The 17201-nt window shown below is 41.1% G+C and overlaps 1 protein-coding gene across 1 annotated transcript; it reads left to right on the top strand.

Moving 5' to 3' along the window:
* Positions 1 to 7045: 7045 nt before the first annotated feature.
* On the top strand, positions 7046 to 16368 carry LOC103372562 (S-adenosyl-L-methionine-dependent tRNA 4-demethylwyosine synthase-like; the record flags this gene model as incomplete). The annotated part of the gene is made up of 2 exons (XM_008302230.1): positions 7046 to 7213; positions 14921 to 16368. Coding segments are annotated over 2 exons (390 nt in total), but the record flags the coding sequence as incomplete, so codon positions are not given.
* Between the last annotated feature and the right edge of the window lie 833 nt (positions 16369 to 17201).

The following is a 17201-nucleotide window of genomic DNA, read 5'->3' as shown; positions in this document are numbered from 1 at the left end:
TTGACTTGTTACCTCAGTAAATATTTGTCCAAAGAGTTTATGGTCTTCATCACTAGGTTCAAGTCTCCTTTAATACAGCATGATGTCCATTTTGTAAATCATGATCCTATTTAGAGCAAAATAGACAATAAATGCTGCGTCAGGGTATGGCTACCTTGTGATTGACAAGTTATTACTGTGCATAATGTCCTTAAGTTCTTTGTTAGATCCACCTCGTGCATTGTCACACACAGGGTCAACAAACCATGATGACTTCTCATTATGATGGACAATTTCCATTAATCCATCCATTATCTGTACACTGCTTAATCCTCACTAGGGTCGTCGAGGGCTGGAGTCTATCCAAGCTGACTCAGGGTGAAGGCAGGTTCACCTGGACAGGTAACCAGTCTATCACAGGGCTACACTTAGAGACAGACAACCAAGCACACTCACATTCACACCTACGGACAATTTACAATCACCAATTAACCTCAACATGTTTCTGGACTGTGTGGGAGGAAGCCGGAGAACCCGGAGGGAACCCACGCTGCACGGGGAGAACATGGAGACTCCACGCACAAAGATCCCGGGTGTCCTCATGATGGACAATTTGGGGGAATGTAATTATTTTCTTGCAGATTTGTTTTGCGATATATTCCTGCTTCAGTTCAACATTTAATGCGTAGTAGACTTAAAACATGAGACAGAGCGTTACCACATACTGTTAAAACGGTGACTGTTCCAGAGGAATAAAGGAAAAACTATTGACACAACAGTTTAAACACCGTGTCAGACGCACTGCATGATGTATTTCCTAATTTGCGATTTGCTAATTGCGTCGTTCAAACTGCGATTTTAATTAGGAATTAATTATTTGTTCAGCCCTCCTTCTCACCTATGAGGCAGCATCTGCATTTGTGAAGTGGTTCCTCTTCATTTATTTATATCTTTAATCTGTCGCCCATCTGTGTGTGTGTGTGTGTGTGTATATATATAGATATGAGTGTTAGACATGTGTTTGATTAAGATGAGGTGTGGATCTGTGCGAATGATGAACTGCTTGGATACGTGCGTGTCCACCGTCGCCAGCAGCAAGACCTTTGTTATTGACCCATTAATTATTAGTTCATCATCCTTTGTGGTGCAACACATTCTGCCCGTGCAATTTACCATCTGCTGTCCAATTGTTGTCCGATGTGTCGTTTGTCATCTCAGTGCAGCATCAATACCACTTACCTGCCACTGCTGCCTCACTTGCCCAGGGAGGAAATGGATTACCGAAAGAGAGGGAGAGCCAGGAAGGGTCTAAATGTACAGAAGATGAATTTCGGTGAAACTCGCGCAGGTGTACGTTGCACACAATGAGCGGGGCCTTGACGATCAACATTTATGATTTCCATTAAAGGCGGAAGACATAGATTATTTGAACAGGTGAAGGGCTCTCATTCTTTTGCTCCGTCTCTCCCACACAATCATCGCCTCCCCGGCTGATACAGTACATTCATTCCCTCCATATATCTCAAAGATCTTTTCCCACCTCTTCCTCGTGCTCCCTCCTCCTGCCCGGGCCATTGCGTGTGATTTATACTGAGTCCTAGATAGTTGATCTTTATTCAGCGGGCCTCCAGGCAAGGCTGATAACTCCAAGGTCTCTCATCAATTTTGCCCAGCATTCCTGCCCTGCCTTGCCCCCGGCCGCCCCCTTTCTCTCTCTCCAGACCCGAGCCGTACAGTTCACTTTCTGTTTGTGTTGGTTTCCTCTGTGCGGCGAATTCACAAGCAGCCCAACAAGACATATGTGGTTAAATTACTGTAGAAATAGCTGCAGTACACAACTGGAGTCGGAGATCCCCTATGGCTCCTGAGTGGATGGGCCAGAATGGATGTGAATGACGCTCTCTAAATTGGCCGGCCAGTAGTAGAAAGCAGTTGTTATGCTGCCTATTGTGCAGTCTGCCGCTGAGGAAAGCTAGTAAACACCCCAAAAAGAGGAGTGAGCTTTCTGTTTCCTTCGACAAACCACTTCTTTCATGCGAGTAGTTTTCCCATCATTGGATTTGGGCCTTTGGTCACAGCGATCAGATGTTGATATCTGGTTCCTGTGAAATAGTGAATCTTCTCTTGGACAGAGAGATTATTTTAACTATAATGATTGGGGGAAGCTCTGGGGGGCTTTTTCATTGCCTCTTACTGAACAATATGAAACTAAAGGTAACAATAAATAATGCATTTAGATACATGAGAGATTTGCAATGACAGCTGAAGAATGACGCATAATTTAACATATTTTTTTTGTAAATCAGAAATGAAAATGTGTGGAAATTCATTAAACCTACTACATTAAAATTGCATTTTAAATTATTAAACACTGTATAATAAATCTGTTCAGGGACTTCCTCCACACTGCTCTCACCTTGCACTCTTGGTCTTAGTAATTTGCATTGTTCTGTCCAGTTATAATTGTGCAGTAGACGTAAAACACAATATTTAGGAGCCTATACCTTCAGAGTATTTTTCACTGGTTTTCACCAAAGCTGAAAAGAAAATCTTTACCATTGGGACTGTTTTAAGTTTTTCTAAGCAAAGTTTTTGTAAGTAGTTAGTTATCACAGGATGACTTGAAGTGTAAAAGCTTCTGAATTAAGATTAGGAATGGCTGGCTGGGTCAGTGGGCTTAAGCAGGTATCTTTATGTTTACAGGACAGACTTTTTGGTTTGTTGTTTTCAGAGGGGATACAGTCACCAGAGAGACAACAGGGAAATGGCTTAAATTCTCTTTTTAACGTGCTCATAAACAATTTCCTCCTCAAACCTACAGACAGGTCCATAACCACAGACACGACTGGCTGCTCTTGTTTTTCCTCTATGAGATACCTGGGTGAGGATCAGACACTGTTCCTGGCCAGCACATCAGAGAATTATGGCAGCACAGCTGCTGCCTTGGCTTCATTGCAGGTGGTCTGTGTGCAATTGTGTGTGTGAGAGGGCGAAAGTGTGTTTGAATTGTGTGTCTATCTTTGTGAGGTCTGTTAGCGTTTTGGGAGTGAGAGCATTTTGGCGAGTCCCTGTAAAGGGCTGTTTGAGGGTTAAGACTTGGTTTTAGGATTATAGTTAGAAGGAGGTGTAGATTCATGTTAGGGCTGAGGTTAGACGTGTAGTTGTAATCGTTAGGGGCATGTGTGTGCACAGTGGTGTGTAAGAAATGTCAAAGTCAGTACACCAACTTTGATTTTTGATTTCTTCATGTTTGCACCAGGTGACTGTGGTTTTCTTTTCTTTGTATTTATTTTTCTTTTATTTAACGACCTGGCCAAGAGGCAGCACAGAATAGAAAATACAATAAAAGGAATACGTCCATAAGAAAATCAATACACAAACAAAACCGTCAGCACCGTTGCCTCGCAGCAAGAAGGTCGCCGGTTCGCATCCCAGTGAGGACACCCGGGATCTTTCTGCGTGGCGTCTCCATGTTCTCCCCGTGCAGTGTGGGTTCTCTCCAAGTTCTCCATCTTCCTCCCACACAGTCCAGAAACATGTTGAGGTTAATTGGTGATTCTAAATTATCCGTAGGTGTGAATGTGAGTGTGCTTGGTTGTCTGTCTCTAAGTGTAGCCCTGTGATAGACTGGTTACCTGTCCAGGTGAACCTGCCTTCGCCCTAAGTCAGCTGGGATAGACTCCAGCCCCCCACGACCCTAGTGAGGATTAAGCGGTGTATAGATAATGGATGGATGGATGTTTGCACCAAATGGAACACACACTGTGAATCCCAAACAAAGCATTGCAGTCATGTATTACTTTGACACGGCAGTTGGGAAAACAGTGCTGTCTTGTCAACAAGCATACGCCACGTTACTGGTATGCAGGGCAGCCATGCGACGCCTAAAGAACGTATCGTCAACGCAGCAGAAAGCCTTATACATAAATCAACTTGCCTACTTCAGTGTAATTCTTTAAAAAGATAAAACAAAACAAAAAAAAGATTTATTTTCCCATTGCTGGTTTTGTTTTATGTATTTCTTGAATTTAAGGGTTCTATGTAGAGTTGGATATATTTAGGGAAACCTTGCAGCTCTGTTTGTGAGGCTATCTGCTACATATCCCTCTTGCTGTACTATAAAACCAAAGATAAAAGCTTGGAAATGATCTATTGCTATAATGCTTCTGTTAAAAAAAAACAACCTTTCTGCTATCATACAGCGCTGTTATTCCAAATCCAGCAGGTACCCTCAGCTCGCATTTGACTAATTAGTAGAGCAAACACTCCTTAAATCCTAATGTCTCCCCTGATCTCCTCCACCTCTGCACTGACGCTGAGAGGCTGATTCTGCGTCGACGCTCGCACAAATGCTGGAAAATTAAACCCATTTAGCTTCTCCATATTGTAATTTTGTTATATCTGTGACCTCTACAATATTTTGATGTGTAATTCCAGAGCTCAGCCAGTGAAAGCAAGTTATTAACACAAAGGTCAATCCGGTTTTAAACTGCCTCGGTCCATGGCGACAGCTTGACATTGAAATACAATGGTGTGTGAGCTATATAGCAGCTTGACCCAAACGATTATTTAAGGGCTGGAACTGAAGTCCAAATACTCTCGAGTCTGTGTTAATTCCCAGCTTTAAAAAAAAAAACTAATGATAAATGTAATTGCTGATGCAGGTCTTGTGTCCGACAGCATTAGATTTGAGGCTGCAGCAGATTCTCTCAGGTCGTACGAAAAAGGACATCAAAGTCGTATTTGCCTCACAGCTCCCCTCATTCCTTTCTGCTTCCAGCTGTCGATAGTTTGCCTCTGCCATGGGGGGGCTGTTGTTCTCCTCCCGGTGCCTCTCCCTCCTCATCACTTGTAACCACAGCACAGATTTGCCGCTATTGATCAGAAAACACTCAGCGTTCAGCCTGCTGTTTTGATTGATTTTTGCGACCGGGGCCAGATGCTTTTTCACTTTCATTTCTCTCACCAGTCGAATGGGAAATTAGATGTCAGCTTCCAGGTTTACGAATGATAACCAACAGTTGTCGGTGTGCATCAGGGCTCTTTATCTGTCGGACATTATCAGAATTAGTCGCGTTAGCTAGATTGAGAAAGCTGTGAATGGATGAGTCACTTGGGGCTCGCTGAATGAAACATCACTGACCAGTTGTTCATCATTTGTCCTCATGCACCTGAAAGACGGAAACAGAGATCTCATTTTCTTTTTGGTGGGTCGATTTTTGTATGAAATTCAAATCTGCGGTCTATTTGATATAAGCCACTTGGATGATTTCTCGGTCCCACTTCCCATTAAAATTCTACATCCCCTCTTGGTGAAATAAATGATTTTAGCTAAGTTTATGTCATTAAATCATAGCCCAGGATCAGGTGGGATATAAGTAGGGAATTGTAAATGTATCCTTTATGTGAATACAGGAAAAAAAAAAAAAGTTTGACTGCTAATGCATTAAATGCCAGATCTTACAGGGATTATAACAGTTACTGTAGATTAGCAATGATAAATATAGTGCAGACTGCAAGTGTTTCACATTTTTTCTTCGGGCTCTGCGATTCATTGCGTTCACCTCGAGGTAAAATGATGGCTACTACATTTTTACTTTAATGTACGCTGATACAGAAAGAACTATGTGGGAAATATCGATTTTATTATAACACGCAGTGACACATAAAGTGAAACAAAATCCTTATAGTCAATATTTTTGCAGTCTCTGCCTTCAGTCTGGTCTTCAGTAAATTAAATGCAGCTCAATCAAAATAACATCCAATGTCAAGGATGTTCCACTTTCTCACCTTGAAAAGCTCTTTTGCCCTTTATTGTATTGATTGTCCTCCTGAACAATAAAATGTCCAGTGATTGATTTCTCTGAATCTGCAAAGACAAAACCCTCCTGTGTGCCTCTTCATTCACTCTTTGCTCAGCAATGAAATCATAAATAGACTTGAGTTTGCCAGTTCTCTTGGCAGCCATACAGGTTTTAACAGAAGGCTGTGCTTTGGGTCGTGAACTCCTCTTTTTTTCATCCACACTTCCTTCTTCACATCATTTTGATCAAGGGTGAATTTTTGTGTCATTCATCCACAGAAGTTTGTTAGAAAACGACACCTGTTGCCTTCTGTTTTTGAGGCTTAACAGAGGTTTCTGTCTGTTGGTAAATCTTCTGAGATTATGATCACAAAATGTTTTCTTGACAGCTGACACATGAACACTTGTATCCTGGAAAGAAACACTTGTTTTGCAGTCATGAAGGCAGTTTTCTTCATCTTGCAAATAATTTGTTTGCTTATGTACAAGACTTGGTTTTTCTGTCTACCAGATTGTTTGTAAGTTTTCCCATTGCACCCAACTGTTGATTTGGACAAACCAACAACCTCGTTTATCTTGAGATTTTCATTTTGGAACCTCATTACCATCTCCTTCCTTTCTATATCATATTCATAGATAACTCCTCCAACTCTGAGCCTGCGTGACCCGTCTTTTGCCCAAACTAACCGAAGAAACTCTTGCAATTTGTGGACTCAGTGTTAAAAGTTCCATTCTCCTGCACAGGTCTTCCAATATTAACATAAACCTACCGGAATTAAAGCGGAGACTTTTATGTAGTATTCAATATTTTATTGCGAAATGAATGTGCCGAAGCACACAGCCTGGAGAACGGAAAGTGTGTAACTGTCGAAATACTTGCGGCCTGGACTAAAAGTTGGCAGCTCTTCGAAGTTTAATTCCCAATTAAGTTTGATGTCGTAAATGCACTATTAAATTTCCTGCGACCATAATTTCAGATTGTAAAAGTTAACCTACAAAAAAACAGCTTGTGTGTAAAACGTCCTGCTTGTGAACGAGTTTTGTAATGATCCGATTCAAAGGGTTTAAAACTAATTATGTCAACAATTCTAGTCATGTTTGTATGAGCCAAAAATCCAGCAGGTCAGACATTTGTGTGGAGACAAATATCTGTTTTGATGAACTATGCATTGGGATATTTTTGCCCATTACGCTCTTTTCCTCGGGTCACAACACTGTAAATCTGTGTCTTTGGTTTCTGATTGTGTGCTCCTCTGTGTCCAGGGTGTGACGTACTGCGGGGAAAGCTCTGCCAGCAGTCTGACCATGGCAAACGTTCCCTGGCACCAGGAAGTGGTCGCCTTCGTCCAGCAGCTGGCGGACATGTTGCCTCAGTATGAGATCGCCTGCGAGCACGAACACTCTAACTGTTTGCTCATTGCACACACCAAGGTAAGAACCAGCCTTGGAGGGGAACATGCATCATCGCACACAACATACTGCATCTGCAAACTATAATAATCAACTGATTAGCTACCGAGCCTGCTGGACACCGAAGTAGCTTAAAAACATGCTGAAGCTACCAATTAGAAATGGAGCACCCCTCTTTTGGGTCTAAAATTCTTCACAAAATGTTTTTTTCAGTTTATTGAAGAATCAATCGGCCGTTCTAGGTCCTTAAACGGTTGGTTGAATGTGGGTTTTTCCAACTTAGAAGTGCAAGCAGGGCTAGACCATTGGGTTTATGGTGGCTGCCACTTCAATATAAAAGCAGCATGTGGTGGAAAAAAATGGAAGAAAACCTGCTGTGTGTTGATGCTAACGGCTCATTCTAAGCTATGAAAACCCAAACCTTTGTAGTTACAGGTGATTGATCGATTGTGAATACCACATTCTGCTTCTAGATCCCCATAAATCCTACACATTGGTTCTCTGAACACATTAATCTCCCAGAATTTTGAGTATTTTTTATTTTATTTACTCAAGTGCCAAGAATCTGTGGGTTCCAGTTCATAACGTGTGTTGTCTTACTATGTAGTCCTCGTTGCTAGTGAGTGGCATCTTGATTTTCAGACTGTTTCTCAGACAAGACCAGTAATTTGAAGCTGCCATTATGGAAACTGCAATTTTCATTATTGGCACGTTCAAAGTAGTTAAACCAAAATGCTGCACAAATAAATGGCAAGCAGACGAGCACAATAACACACATGATTTATCCGCAATAAAAACAATATTTTGTTTGCAGCCCTCATGTTGATTTAATTGGCTTAGCATTTTGATATAATTAATCGTGCTTGCTAGTAAAAAGAATTAGTCGTAATTTCTTCCAGAGCTTCTGACGGCATTTAGAGACAAACTGATGTAATTACTGCTAATGCTTTGTTCTAGAAAATGGGATTTTTTTTATTTTTTTTTATTTTTTTAAATTAGCCGTGTTTGTTTTTTCATAAACAAGAAATAGATTTACAGGAAATTATTTTTTGGTCATCGGAGGATAAATTCATACTTTCTATTTTGTCATATACGTAAGTGGTTCTTCTTGAAGTAGCTGCACAACTAAATTAAGAATTGGTTTCAGTATTGAACTAGCGTGGACTTTAAACTCTTATTTGCTCACACATGCCGTATGTGTGCATTGGGTGTAATACGTTTAGGTGAATATTAATTAGATGCAGCTTACTGGCTACTGCAGTGTTCTGCTGCATTTCTAAGCTAGCAGCATATTTGTTGACCCAACAGTCAATATGCAATAGCATTCTTTACACATATAAAATAAATGTGCATGCGGTTATTTTTTTTTTATCTGTTCAGTTTATTTCCCAGACACAGACACACAAATCATTTATTTCCATTCTCTGTCAAATTCGCTTCCCAGACAGCTCAGAAGGTCACCACACATTTCTAGTTCTTAAATTGGTATTTTGATTTTGTCTTGTTTTATCATTTATTTAATTCAACCTCCTGTCTGCCGGCTTTTCGACCGTCAGAGTGGTTTTACTCTGGCGGAGGCTCACCGCCCAAGAAAGTTATCAGTCAGCGGTGGGATCTGCCAAGGCGACTGTCCGTCAATAATTAATGAATGATGATTAATTGCCACCTCGGCTCTCTTTGACAAAGTAGAAATTCAAGAGAGTCTGCGAGACGTCCACACCTCCCCATCATTCAAACACATATAAACTCTGCGCTGTGCTCAATGTGTCGCCGCAGTTTATTTGAGTATCCAGACTCCTAATCCTCCTTTTGTTTTTATTTACTGGGGATTTATTTGCTTGGGACGGCTCACAGATTGATTTACCTCCGTCATAAATCTATGTCAACAGAACCTTACTGGACCCTCGGTATCTGCAGAGAGAAAAGGAAAGAGACAAAAGTTTATTAGACAAGTTCTTCCCCTTGATGAAATGATTATTTTATGTTTTGTTTTATTTTTTTTCAAGCAAAATGTGGCACAAGCTACCTGTCTGATAAACAAATATTCACAGTTTTCAAAGTTACAGAAACCACTGTTATCTTGTTTCTGTAATCATTTGGTTTTTTTCTTATATTATAAGGTCATGATTTGGTGCTATAGAGGTACAATAAATTGATTTGAGTACGTCTATTTCCAATGACCTTCTAAAAAAAACTTCTTTTTTAGCCGTGTCATAGCTTGAAGGATGGAATGTAAGTCTGTCTGCTGGTTGTTTTGTCAGTGCACCATTCTGGTCCAGACTAAAATATTTCAACCAGTGCTGGGTGGATCGACACGACATCTAAATCAATGGAGGCAGAGTCGGTTTTTCCATTCACCGCTTTGGTCCAGACGGAAATATCTCAACAGCTATCAGATGGATTGTCATGTTGTCCAGACACTGAATCCTGAAAGCTTTGCTAATCCCCCCGAGTTTTACCACTTTGAGATTTAGAGATTCGGGATTTCAATTGAAGTGTCTCAAGACAAATTGCCCAGAAATTTGTTGCATACTTTCATGTCCCTCAGGATGAATATAATAGCTTTTGAGATCACTTTCCATCATGCGCTGCCATCTGGACGAAATTTCAATTTTCCAATCATTTGTTTCATAAAAATGTAACTGCAAAACAAATTGCATGACAGTTGCTTTTTGCTTGTTAGCAATTCTAAGCGTACTAAAGTGCTTATCTCGTGTTGTAAACATTGTCCCTGCTTAACATCAGTATGTTATCATTGTCATTATAAACCTGCTAGCGTTGGGGATGTGTGCGATTAGCCAACTAAATGATTTGCTACTCTCAATAGTCGGCACTGCAAATGCTAGTCAGTTAAACTAATTATCAGTATTTTATTGATGTACATCGCCAGTTAACTGTTGCACAGCTCGCTGCCATTAGCTATTGGTTGCAGCTCCAACCGCCGCACACTACTGCCTAGCAATGGTTTGAAAGTGGTGTTAAAGGTTATTGATGAAATTGACTTCAATTGTCTCAGTTTTATGTCATTGACTGGTTTAAGTGTAAATTTCGATTTCATCGTCATTAAGAACATCACTAGTTTGCATGTCAGCATAGAACGTAGTGTAGCCTCAGGCCCTGCTAGCTTAGCTGTTGTCCAAGTCTTATTTTATACAGATAATCTGCAATGCATGCAAGTCCATGAGTAGTATGAATGCCTGTTATTACCGCTGTGGTGATCACACACACAGATACAGTGTCAGACACTCACCTGACACAAAAAAAAAGGGGTTTTAAGAAGCCAGTTGTTCACCTAATTCCTCTCCATTTCTCACACGCCAGCATGGACACGATCAATATTTCACTGAATTGATTTCCACATTCCCTCTCCTCTTCCTTTCTGCTCCATCTCTCTCTCTCTTTTTTTTTTGTCTTTGTGTCATTCTCTCACCAGCACAAATAGAACACTGCATATGTCCTCCTGCTTTGGACACCTGAAATTCATTTGCATCTCCTCGCCTACAACTGTCAGTACTTCCTAATATACACACACTCACTCTCTCTCCGTCTCTTTCCACTTCCTCCACTCAGTCACGCAGATTGCATTATTAGTGCTTGATGCTCTGAAGCCTGTTAAATAGTGTCTGCTGCTGAGCCGCCATGAGAAAAATGAACAGCATTTTGCACTCACTGCGTCTCTTAAGGCTTCTTCAAAAGAAAAAGAAAAAAAGACCTGGAGAAGAGCTTCATTTTTAAACATATACTGTGCCTCCAATTATGCTTTTTGTCCACGGGTGTATTTGTGTTTGTTTGCATGCATATAAACACACACACACAAGTTGTATGAATGCATGTTTGTTTGTGCTGAGTGTGCAGATGCTGTGTTACAAACTGCCAGGGAGAAAGTGTATCAAGGTTATTATAGTAAAAAGAAAACATAATTAGCAAAGTTTAAAGTTAATAAGACAGTAAATTATACCATGGGGGAGATGTGCGCATAAATTCAAAGAAAACTAGCACGTCAAAGCATTTAATAATTAAAAATCGTAGTCTCATTACTGCTAATATGAATAGCTGTGATTAGCATGCAAGCAGAGCTTTGCAGTTAATTTAAGTTTAAGAGGAAAGTCAACACACCTGGGTTTTGAGGACCCTGAATTAAAAGGTGCACACAGTGAGAATGGAAATCCTCCAAATCCCTGAAGCTAAAGCAGAGGCTAAAATGACAACAAAGAGTAAAGGCTGTCATTTGAGCTGTTTATTTTGTAGCTGAGTGTATTTTATCTGGAGTTAAAAACCTCATATAAAAAACTACATTCAGAACAGTAGAATTTATGCTTTTGCTATTTTAGGGATTTAAATGTGAGATCAAAACAAAGCAGAGGCTTTGATGCGATTTGACAGTAGATTGAAATGTCACTTTACTGTCAACATCAGTAAAAGGACGTAGACGCATCTGCATAAAGAGAGGAAATGAGAATAAAATGAATGTTTAAGTTTAGTCAGACATTGGAGCCTTCAGCCTGAATGCCTCGCTGTGCTTTTCATGTAAATATTTACCGATGCGTGCGTGTGCCAGCACGCTGCGGTTTTTGGGCAGTCATCAATAATCCAACAGACTTTGGGAACTGAAGGCATTTTTAGGTTCCTCCTGTGAACGGAGAACCGAATGTTAAGTGTCTTCAGCGTCCCGAGCATCTCCACGCAGCGCAGCCTCGGCAGGAAGAGAATCCAGAATATGAACTCCTCCAGGTTTTAATGTTAACTTACGTAACGGCGAGAGTTTAAAATGCATCACAGGGCGAGCACATCAGTCTCATCTTGTGCATGTGGTCTGTTTCTCTTTACCAAGTAGCAATAGATCCTCTCTGCGCTGACACATCATCATCATTAGTTCCTTTTCAAACTGTGGGATCTCCTTATTGGTAGGCATTTCTCATTTTCTTTGGATCTCTGCCTCTCTCATCTCTCATCCTACTCTCTTCATCAGCCCTTTTCCTCTTTCTTCTCTGTTCTTTTTTTTCTTCCCTTCCCTTTCCCCCCCATCTGTTTTTCCTCTTACTCTGTCGTCTTCTGTCTATGTCAGTTCCATTTTCTAAGAGGATGCTGCAATGAAAAAAAAAGAAGTTAAGGCAGATTTTTCTGACAGCGAAGTTCACTCACAGACCAGTGCTATCAGTAAACATCACATTAAGTGTATTAATATCTATTAGTACCATAAAGAATAAAAATACCTTTAAATATGCACCAGATCTTGAGCTCCACCTCCAAATGAAGTGAATTATTCTGAGGTGATCGCCACCGAAAGCTTTATAGTTATGTAAATGAAGTGTAAATGTGCTTTTCTGTCATTTTTCATGCAGTATTTATAGTGGTTTATTTACAAATAAAACCAAATACAGTGTAGTGTGACGCTTCTTTCGATTACAGTAGCGTTAATATTTGATTTTAATATAACAGGTGGCTGTTGTGATTTTTTTGCATCCAGTTCGGTGGCAGTTCTGTAGTTCATTCATAGTTGTGTCGTCACTTCAACCATGTAGGAAATGTTGTGTGGAATTACAACTAGATTACATTCGTGAAAGGTTCCTCACACTGAGCAAAGTGTCTGCACAACAGGGAATGGACTGTTTCCTCTTCGTTTAAAGAGCATATCTCCATGCTGTAGCAGAAGAAGCATGCGGTTTAATTTCAGTTTAATTCAAAGACGGAGATAAGAGCCGTTGGTCTTCCATTCGTTCTCTTTGACTGCATGTGTCAATCTCAGCTCAGCGGCACGTGTTCATACATGAAGCCACCTTCTTTTATGCTCAACGAAGACGCTGTCACGAGCATCTTCAGCGATCCCGAGCAAAGACGCTGTTAGTTAAAACAACAGGCCGCCTTGTTCTCTTCCCAGACAGCACGGTTTTGCTTTGTTGCTCAGAGACTCAAATTGTTTGCCGAGATGTCGGCTGAACAAATATCATCCTTTCTCATTACCAGAAACATTAACTCCCAATAGACGCTGCTTTCTTTTCTCTCTCTCTCTCTCTCGTTCTCAGGCCTCATTAGCAATGCAGCAGGCAGCTTTTCTCTAATGGCTGAGGCAGGCACAAGGTATCTACAGGCTCAAACGCTTAATGTTGTTGCTCCCTCAGAGAGGCATCATCTCCATCAGGAAAGTCTTTAACTGGGCAAATAAGCGTTAGTCCATCATGACTGCATTACGCGTCATTTTAAGCTGCTGTTTTCTCCGAGAACGCCAGTGATGTAATCCTCTGAATTACAGCTGTAGAAGCAGTTTAATGTAAGTCTTAGAATTCTCAAGAAAAAAAACACAAAAAACAAAAGCCCCTTTGCACCCACAGGGAGGTCTGGTCAAAGCAGCCATGAACCTGAAAGAGCTTTTAAATGCTAAACGCTAAGAGCTAAAAGCACAACAGTCGTCCCCGGTGACGACTTAGTGGCATTTTGCGTGCAGTTATAGCTTATCTTTAAAAAAAAAAAAAGTTCAAACAATGCCCTTGACTGAGTTTAAAGTCCTCGAGGACCATTTTAAAGATCAAACTTTGCTGTACACTTTGCCATAAACAGCACTAAACTTCAGGGGAAAGACTTTATGTAACACGGGCTCGAGGCTTTGCTTGCTCTCTGTTTTTTTTTTTTCTCGGTCTTTTCCACCTTTTGCTGTAAACAAGGGAAACATGGTATCGTATCAACTGGAGAGCACTGTTGCATGCTGGGAAAGTAGAGGTCATGCTCTTCACCCCGGTTTGGGAAAACAAGCAGGCTTAGAGAGGCAGAATAATGTCGGAGGCTTTTCCTTCCCTGTCAGCCTCCGTCCTCTCTCTCTCTCTCTCTCTGAAGCCGCTCACAGCAAACACATTCCTGTAGCTCCTCGCTCGCCCGTCCATTTGTCTCCCTCTTTTTTTCTCTTTAGTAAGATTGATAGCGAGCTGGATGGAGAAGTAGGAAGCAGTGATTGATAAAGGGGGCGATTGGAGGAGAAGGGAGGAGGTGGATTTGGTGAATCCACAACCATTTAAAGAGAGACTAAACTTAACAGCGAGTGGCAGATGTGGAGCAAGAAGCTCTATAATTACTGTTGGTCTTCTGATTACGTTTGTAAATTTTTTATTAACACTTTTCTGTTGGTGTGTTAATTCCCTCATGATTGTTCGTCTTTCCCTCTCAAGGGCGTACTTGTATGAAATGTGTAAATATGTACTGGTCTTTTTGAAGGTTTTTCATCTGAAATTAACTAAATTTTAGTTTGCAAAATGATTTATTTTACGAGATCTATTTTTCCCATCATGCCAGAACAGTTTTATCTCTTTGAAATCAGGTAGAGGTGATGATACTGTTTTCTGATTTGGGCTTCACTGACACAAAATGGAATTTGTTGGTAATATTTGCAAGATCTAAATCAACACCGCATGTAGATATGTTATAATTATTAATATCAGTAATGAAATAGATGTTAGTTGTAATAAAAGTCCATTTGAGAAGAGATTCAGCAGTGATGTCTTTGAATTTTGTTGTATTATCTGCACCTTAAGTTGTGATTTTTTAAGATTTTTCATGAATTCTCTGTTTTGGCTGATAAATAATCTTTTGTGAATTCACATTGCAGAAAAGTCGATAGAAGACTTTAAGAAGCTTACAGGTTTCCACACACTGTATCGATCAGTAAACACTGCCTGGATTACCGCCGCTCACTCCTGTACCAATCTTGTTTCTGTGTCCTTCCTTTGCGGGCGCTTGCAGTTCAAGGTGGACGGCGAGTGGTGGACATGGATCGACTACGAGCGTTTTCAAGAGCTGGCCCGAGCTCACGAGGAGAGCGGGGGACAGCACAGCTTCTCAGCCCTGGACTACATGGCCAAAACTCCCAGCTGGGCCCTGTTTGGAGCCCAGGAACAAGGTTTTGACCCTGCCGACACGCGCTTCCAACGGCGCAACAAAACCAAAGACATCTCGGGATGCTGACAGAATAAAGAGAGAGAAAGGGTAGAGGTCGGATACATATTGCGTGATCGCGAAGTAAAGTACAAATCAGAATCTAGGGTTCAGTGTTTTTATTTTCATCTTGTTTAAATCTCTGAGATTACTTTCTTAGTGTCCGCAGTTGCCCTTGTTCTCATGTGGACTAAGACTCTCCTTTAATTTCCTGATGTTTTTTATTTTATTGGCATCACACCCGAGATTAGCCAAAACTGCCGAGATCACTTCCGTCACATTTATTTCCAAAACATTCCCCCTTTGCGTTGGTTTAAATGCTTCTTTTGCATCGAGTTCTGATACGTTCCACTTCTTGAACCGGTGATTTTCAGACATTTCCACGACTTTCTTTGTAATCATCTGGCAGCACTTTGTTAAAGTTGGCGGCGGCTCCATCACCCGCCTTGTTTCTAGTAATTTTTTTTTAAAAATCATTTTGATTCTGTCGGCACAGGATGTGATTCACATGTAAGGAACGGCACCTTTATTTCTCCTTATGTTCTCTGTTGGAGCTACACAACTTTCCCAGGCACCTTTCGCTCCTCCTCCCACTCGTTAGGACTGTGGTGGTATTTGCTTGGCAGCGAGGGGCTCGAGCAGTGAGAGGAGATCATCAGGACTCCGCTGGGAGATTCTCTTTACAGCGCGGGCTTCGTAATGCTCTCTTTACTGCACATTTTCAGTTCAGGGGTTGTCTCTCATTCTCAGCAGCGTCAGCTCCGCCTGGTTCCACTGCTCCAGGGGGTAGAAAGTATGCAGCGTTTGGCAGGTTTGCTGTGATGTGGTAAGAAATCAGCCTATGGAAATGGGCATCATCTTATTTAAATACCTTAGCACTGAAAATTTGTCATCATTTTGGGTTTGACAATTTGCGCTAAAGAAGGGCTATAATGTCTGATATGATAAAGTGGGTAAAGGAATGGAGACTAAGAAAGTTGTATTGACGTTGAGGAAAGAATAAATCAAAAACACAGAACTGCAAACACCAAATTCTTGGACATTGCCAAGTCTTGTATCATTCTGTCAGGACATCTCTGTTATTTAGTTAATGTCGTTCTCTGACAATAAGCGTTAATTGCAAACTGTTTTTGAACCTCGCTTCCAAGAGAACCAAGCGGTGGGCACGGTCTAATATCCAAACGAACATACTGTAAAAAGAAAAAGATTTAGTAAGCCCCAATACATCCATCCATCCATTGTCTATACACCGCTTAATCCTCACTAGGGCCATGGGGGAGGCTGAAGTCTATCCCAGCCGACTTAGGGCGAAGGCAGGGGACACCCTGGACGCAAACCGGCGACCTTCTTGCTACGAGGCAACAGTGCTACCAACTGCGCCACCTTGCCCCAATACATAGTGCTTCAAAAAACACCAGGCTATCTTACTACTTTCAATAATATTTTGCAGCATACAAGCTAGCTCTCTTTTCTGGCCATCCTCTGCACAGTTACGTCCCCGTATCACACGGTTATATTCAAGCTTGAGCTGCCGACTTCTGCAGCCAGACAACGGTTCATTTGGCGCTGCAGACTGCGACAGTCAATGTTTAAGGCCCAATATTATGGCACAGTAGTATGTCCCAGCTGTATGCATGCTGCATTATTCAATGCATACTTTGTGAGAGTAGCTGCGGTACATAATTTAGGTAAAAGAAAAAAGTATGTGATGTGAAATGCAGCCAGTGTCACCTGCATGATGTTGCCAGTCAGCTGGCACCTGGGCTGCACCTCGAGGTCACTACACATGAAGCAAAAAGGGGTTAGTTCCTCTAAAACGAGAAAATGCATCAAAGAGATTTTGTGATGAAATGTCAGCATAATCAAACCACTCATGACACTGATGTCATCAGTGGACCTAAAGACTCTGTTGGGGACAGATAGTTACTGAACAGACTTCTTTCTTTGCATTGAAGTCTATGAGATTACCACTTTAAATAGACAGTCCGTTTAAAGCTTAATGCCCGAGTATGGATGAAAAATACATCGTCCAGCATGCCACAACAGTCCAGTACCGTTTACTGTTTTTTTTGTAAATCCAGATGTAAAA

The sequence above is a fragment of the Stegastes partitus genome, unplaced genomic scaffold (assembly GCF_000690725.1).
Source record: "Stegastes partitus isolate 25-593 unplaced genomic scaffold, Stegastes_partitus-1.0.2 Scaffold1780, whole genome shotgun sequence".
In the NCBI taxonomy this organism is placed as follows: Eukaryota; Metazoa; Chordata; class Actinopteri; family Pomacentridae; genus Stegastes; species Stegastes partitus.
Note: the sequence above shows the minus strand (reverse complement) of the source record. Positions and strands in the feature narration are given on the sequence as shown.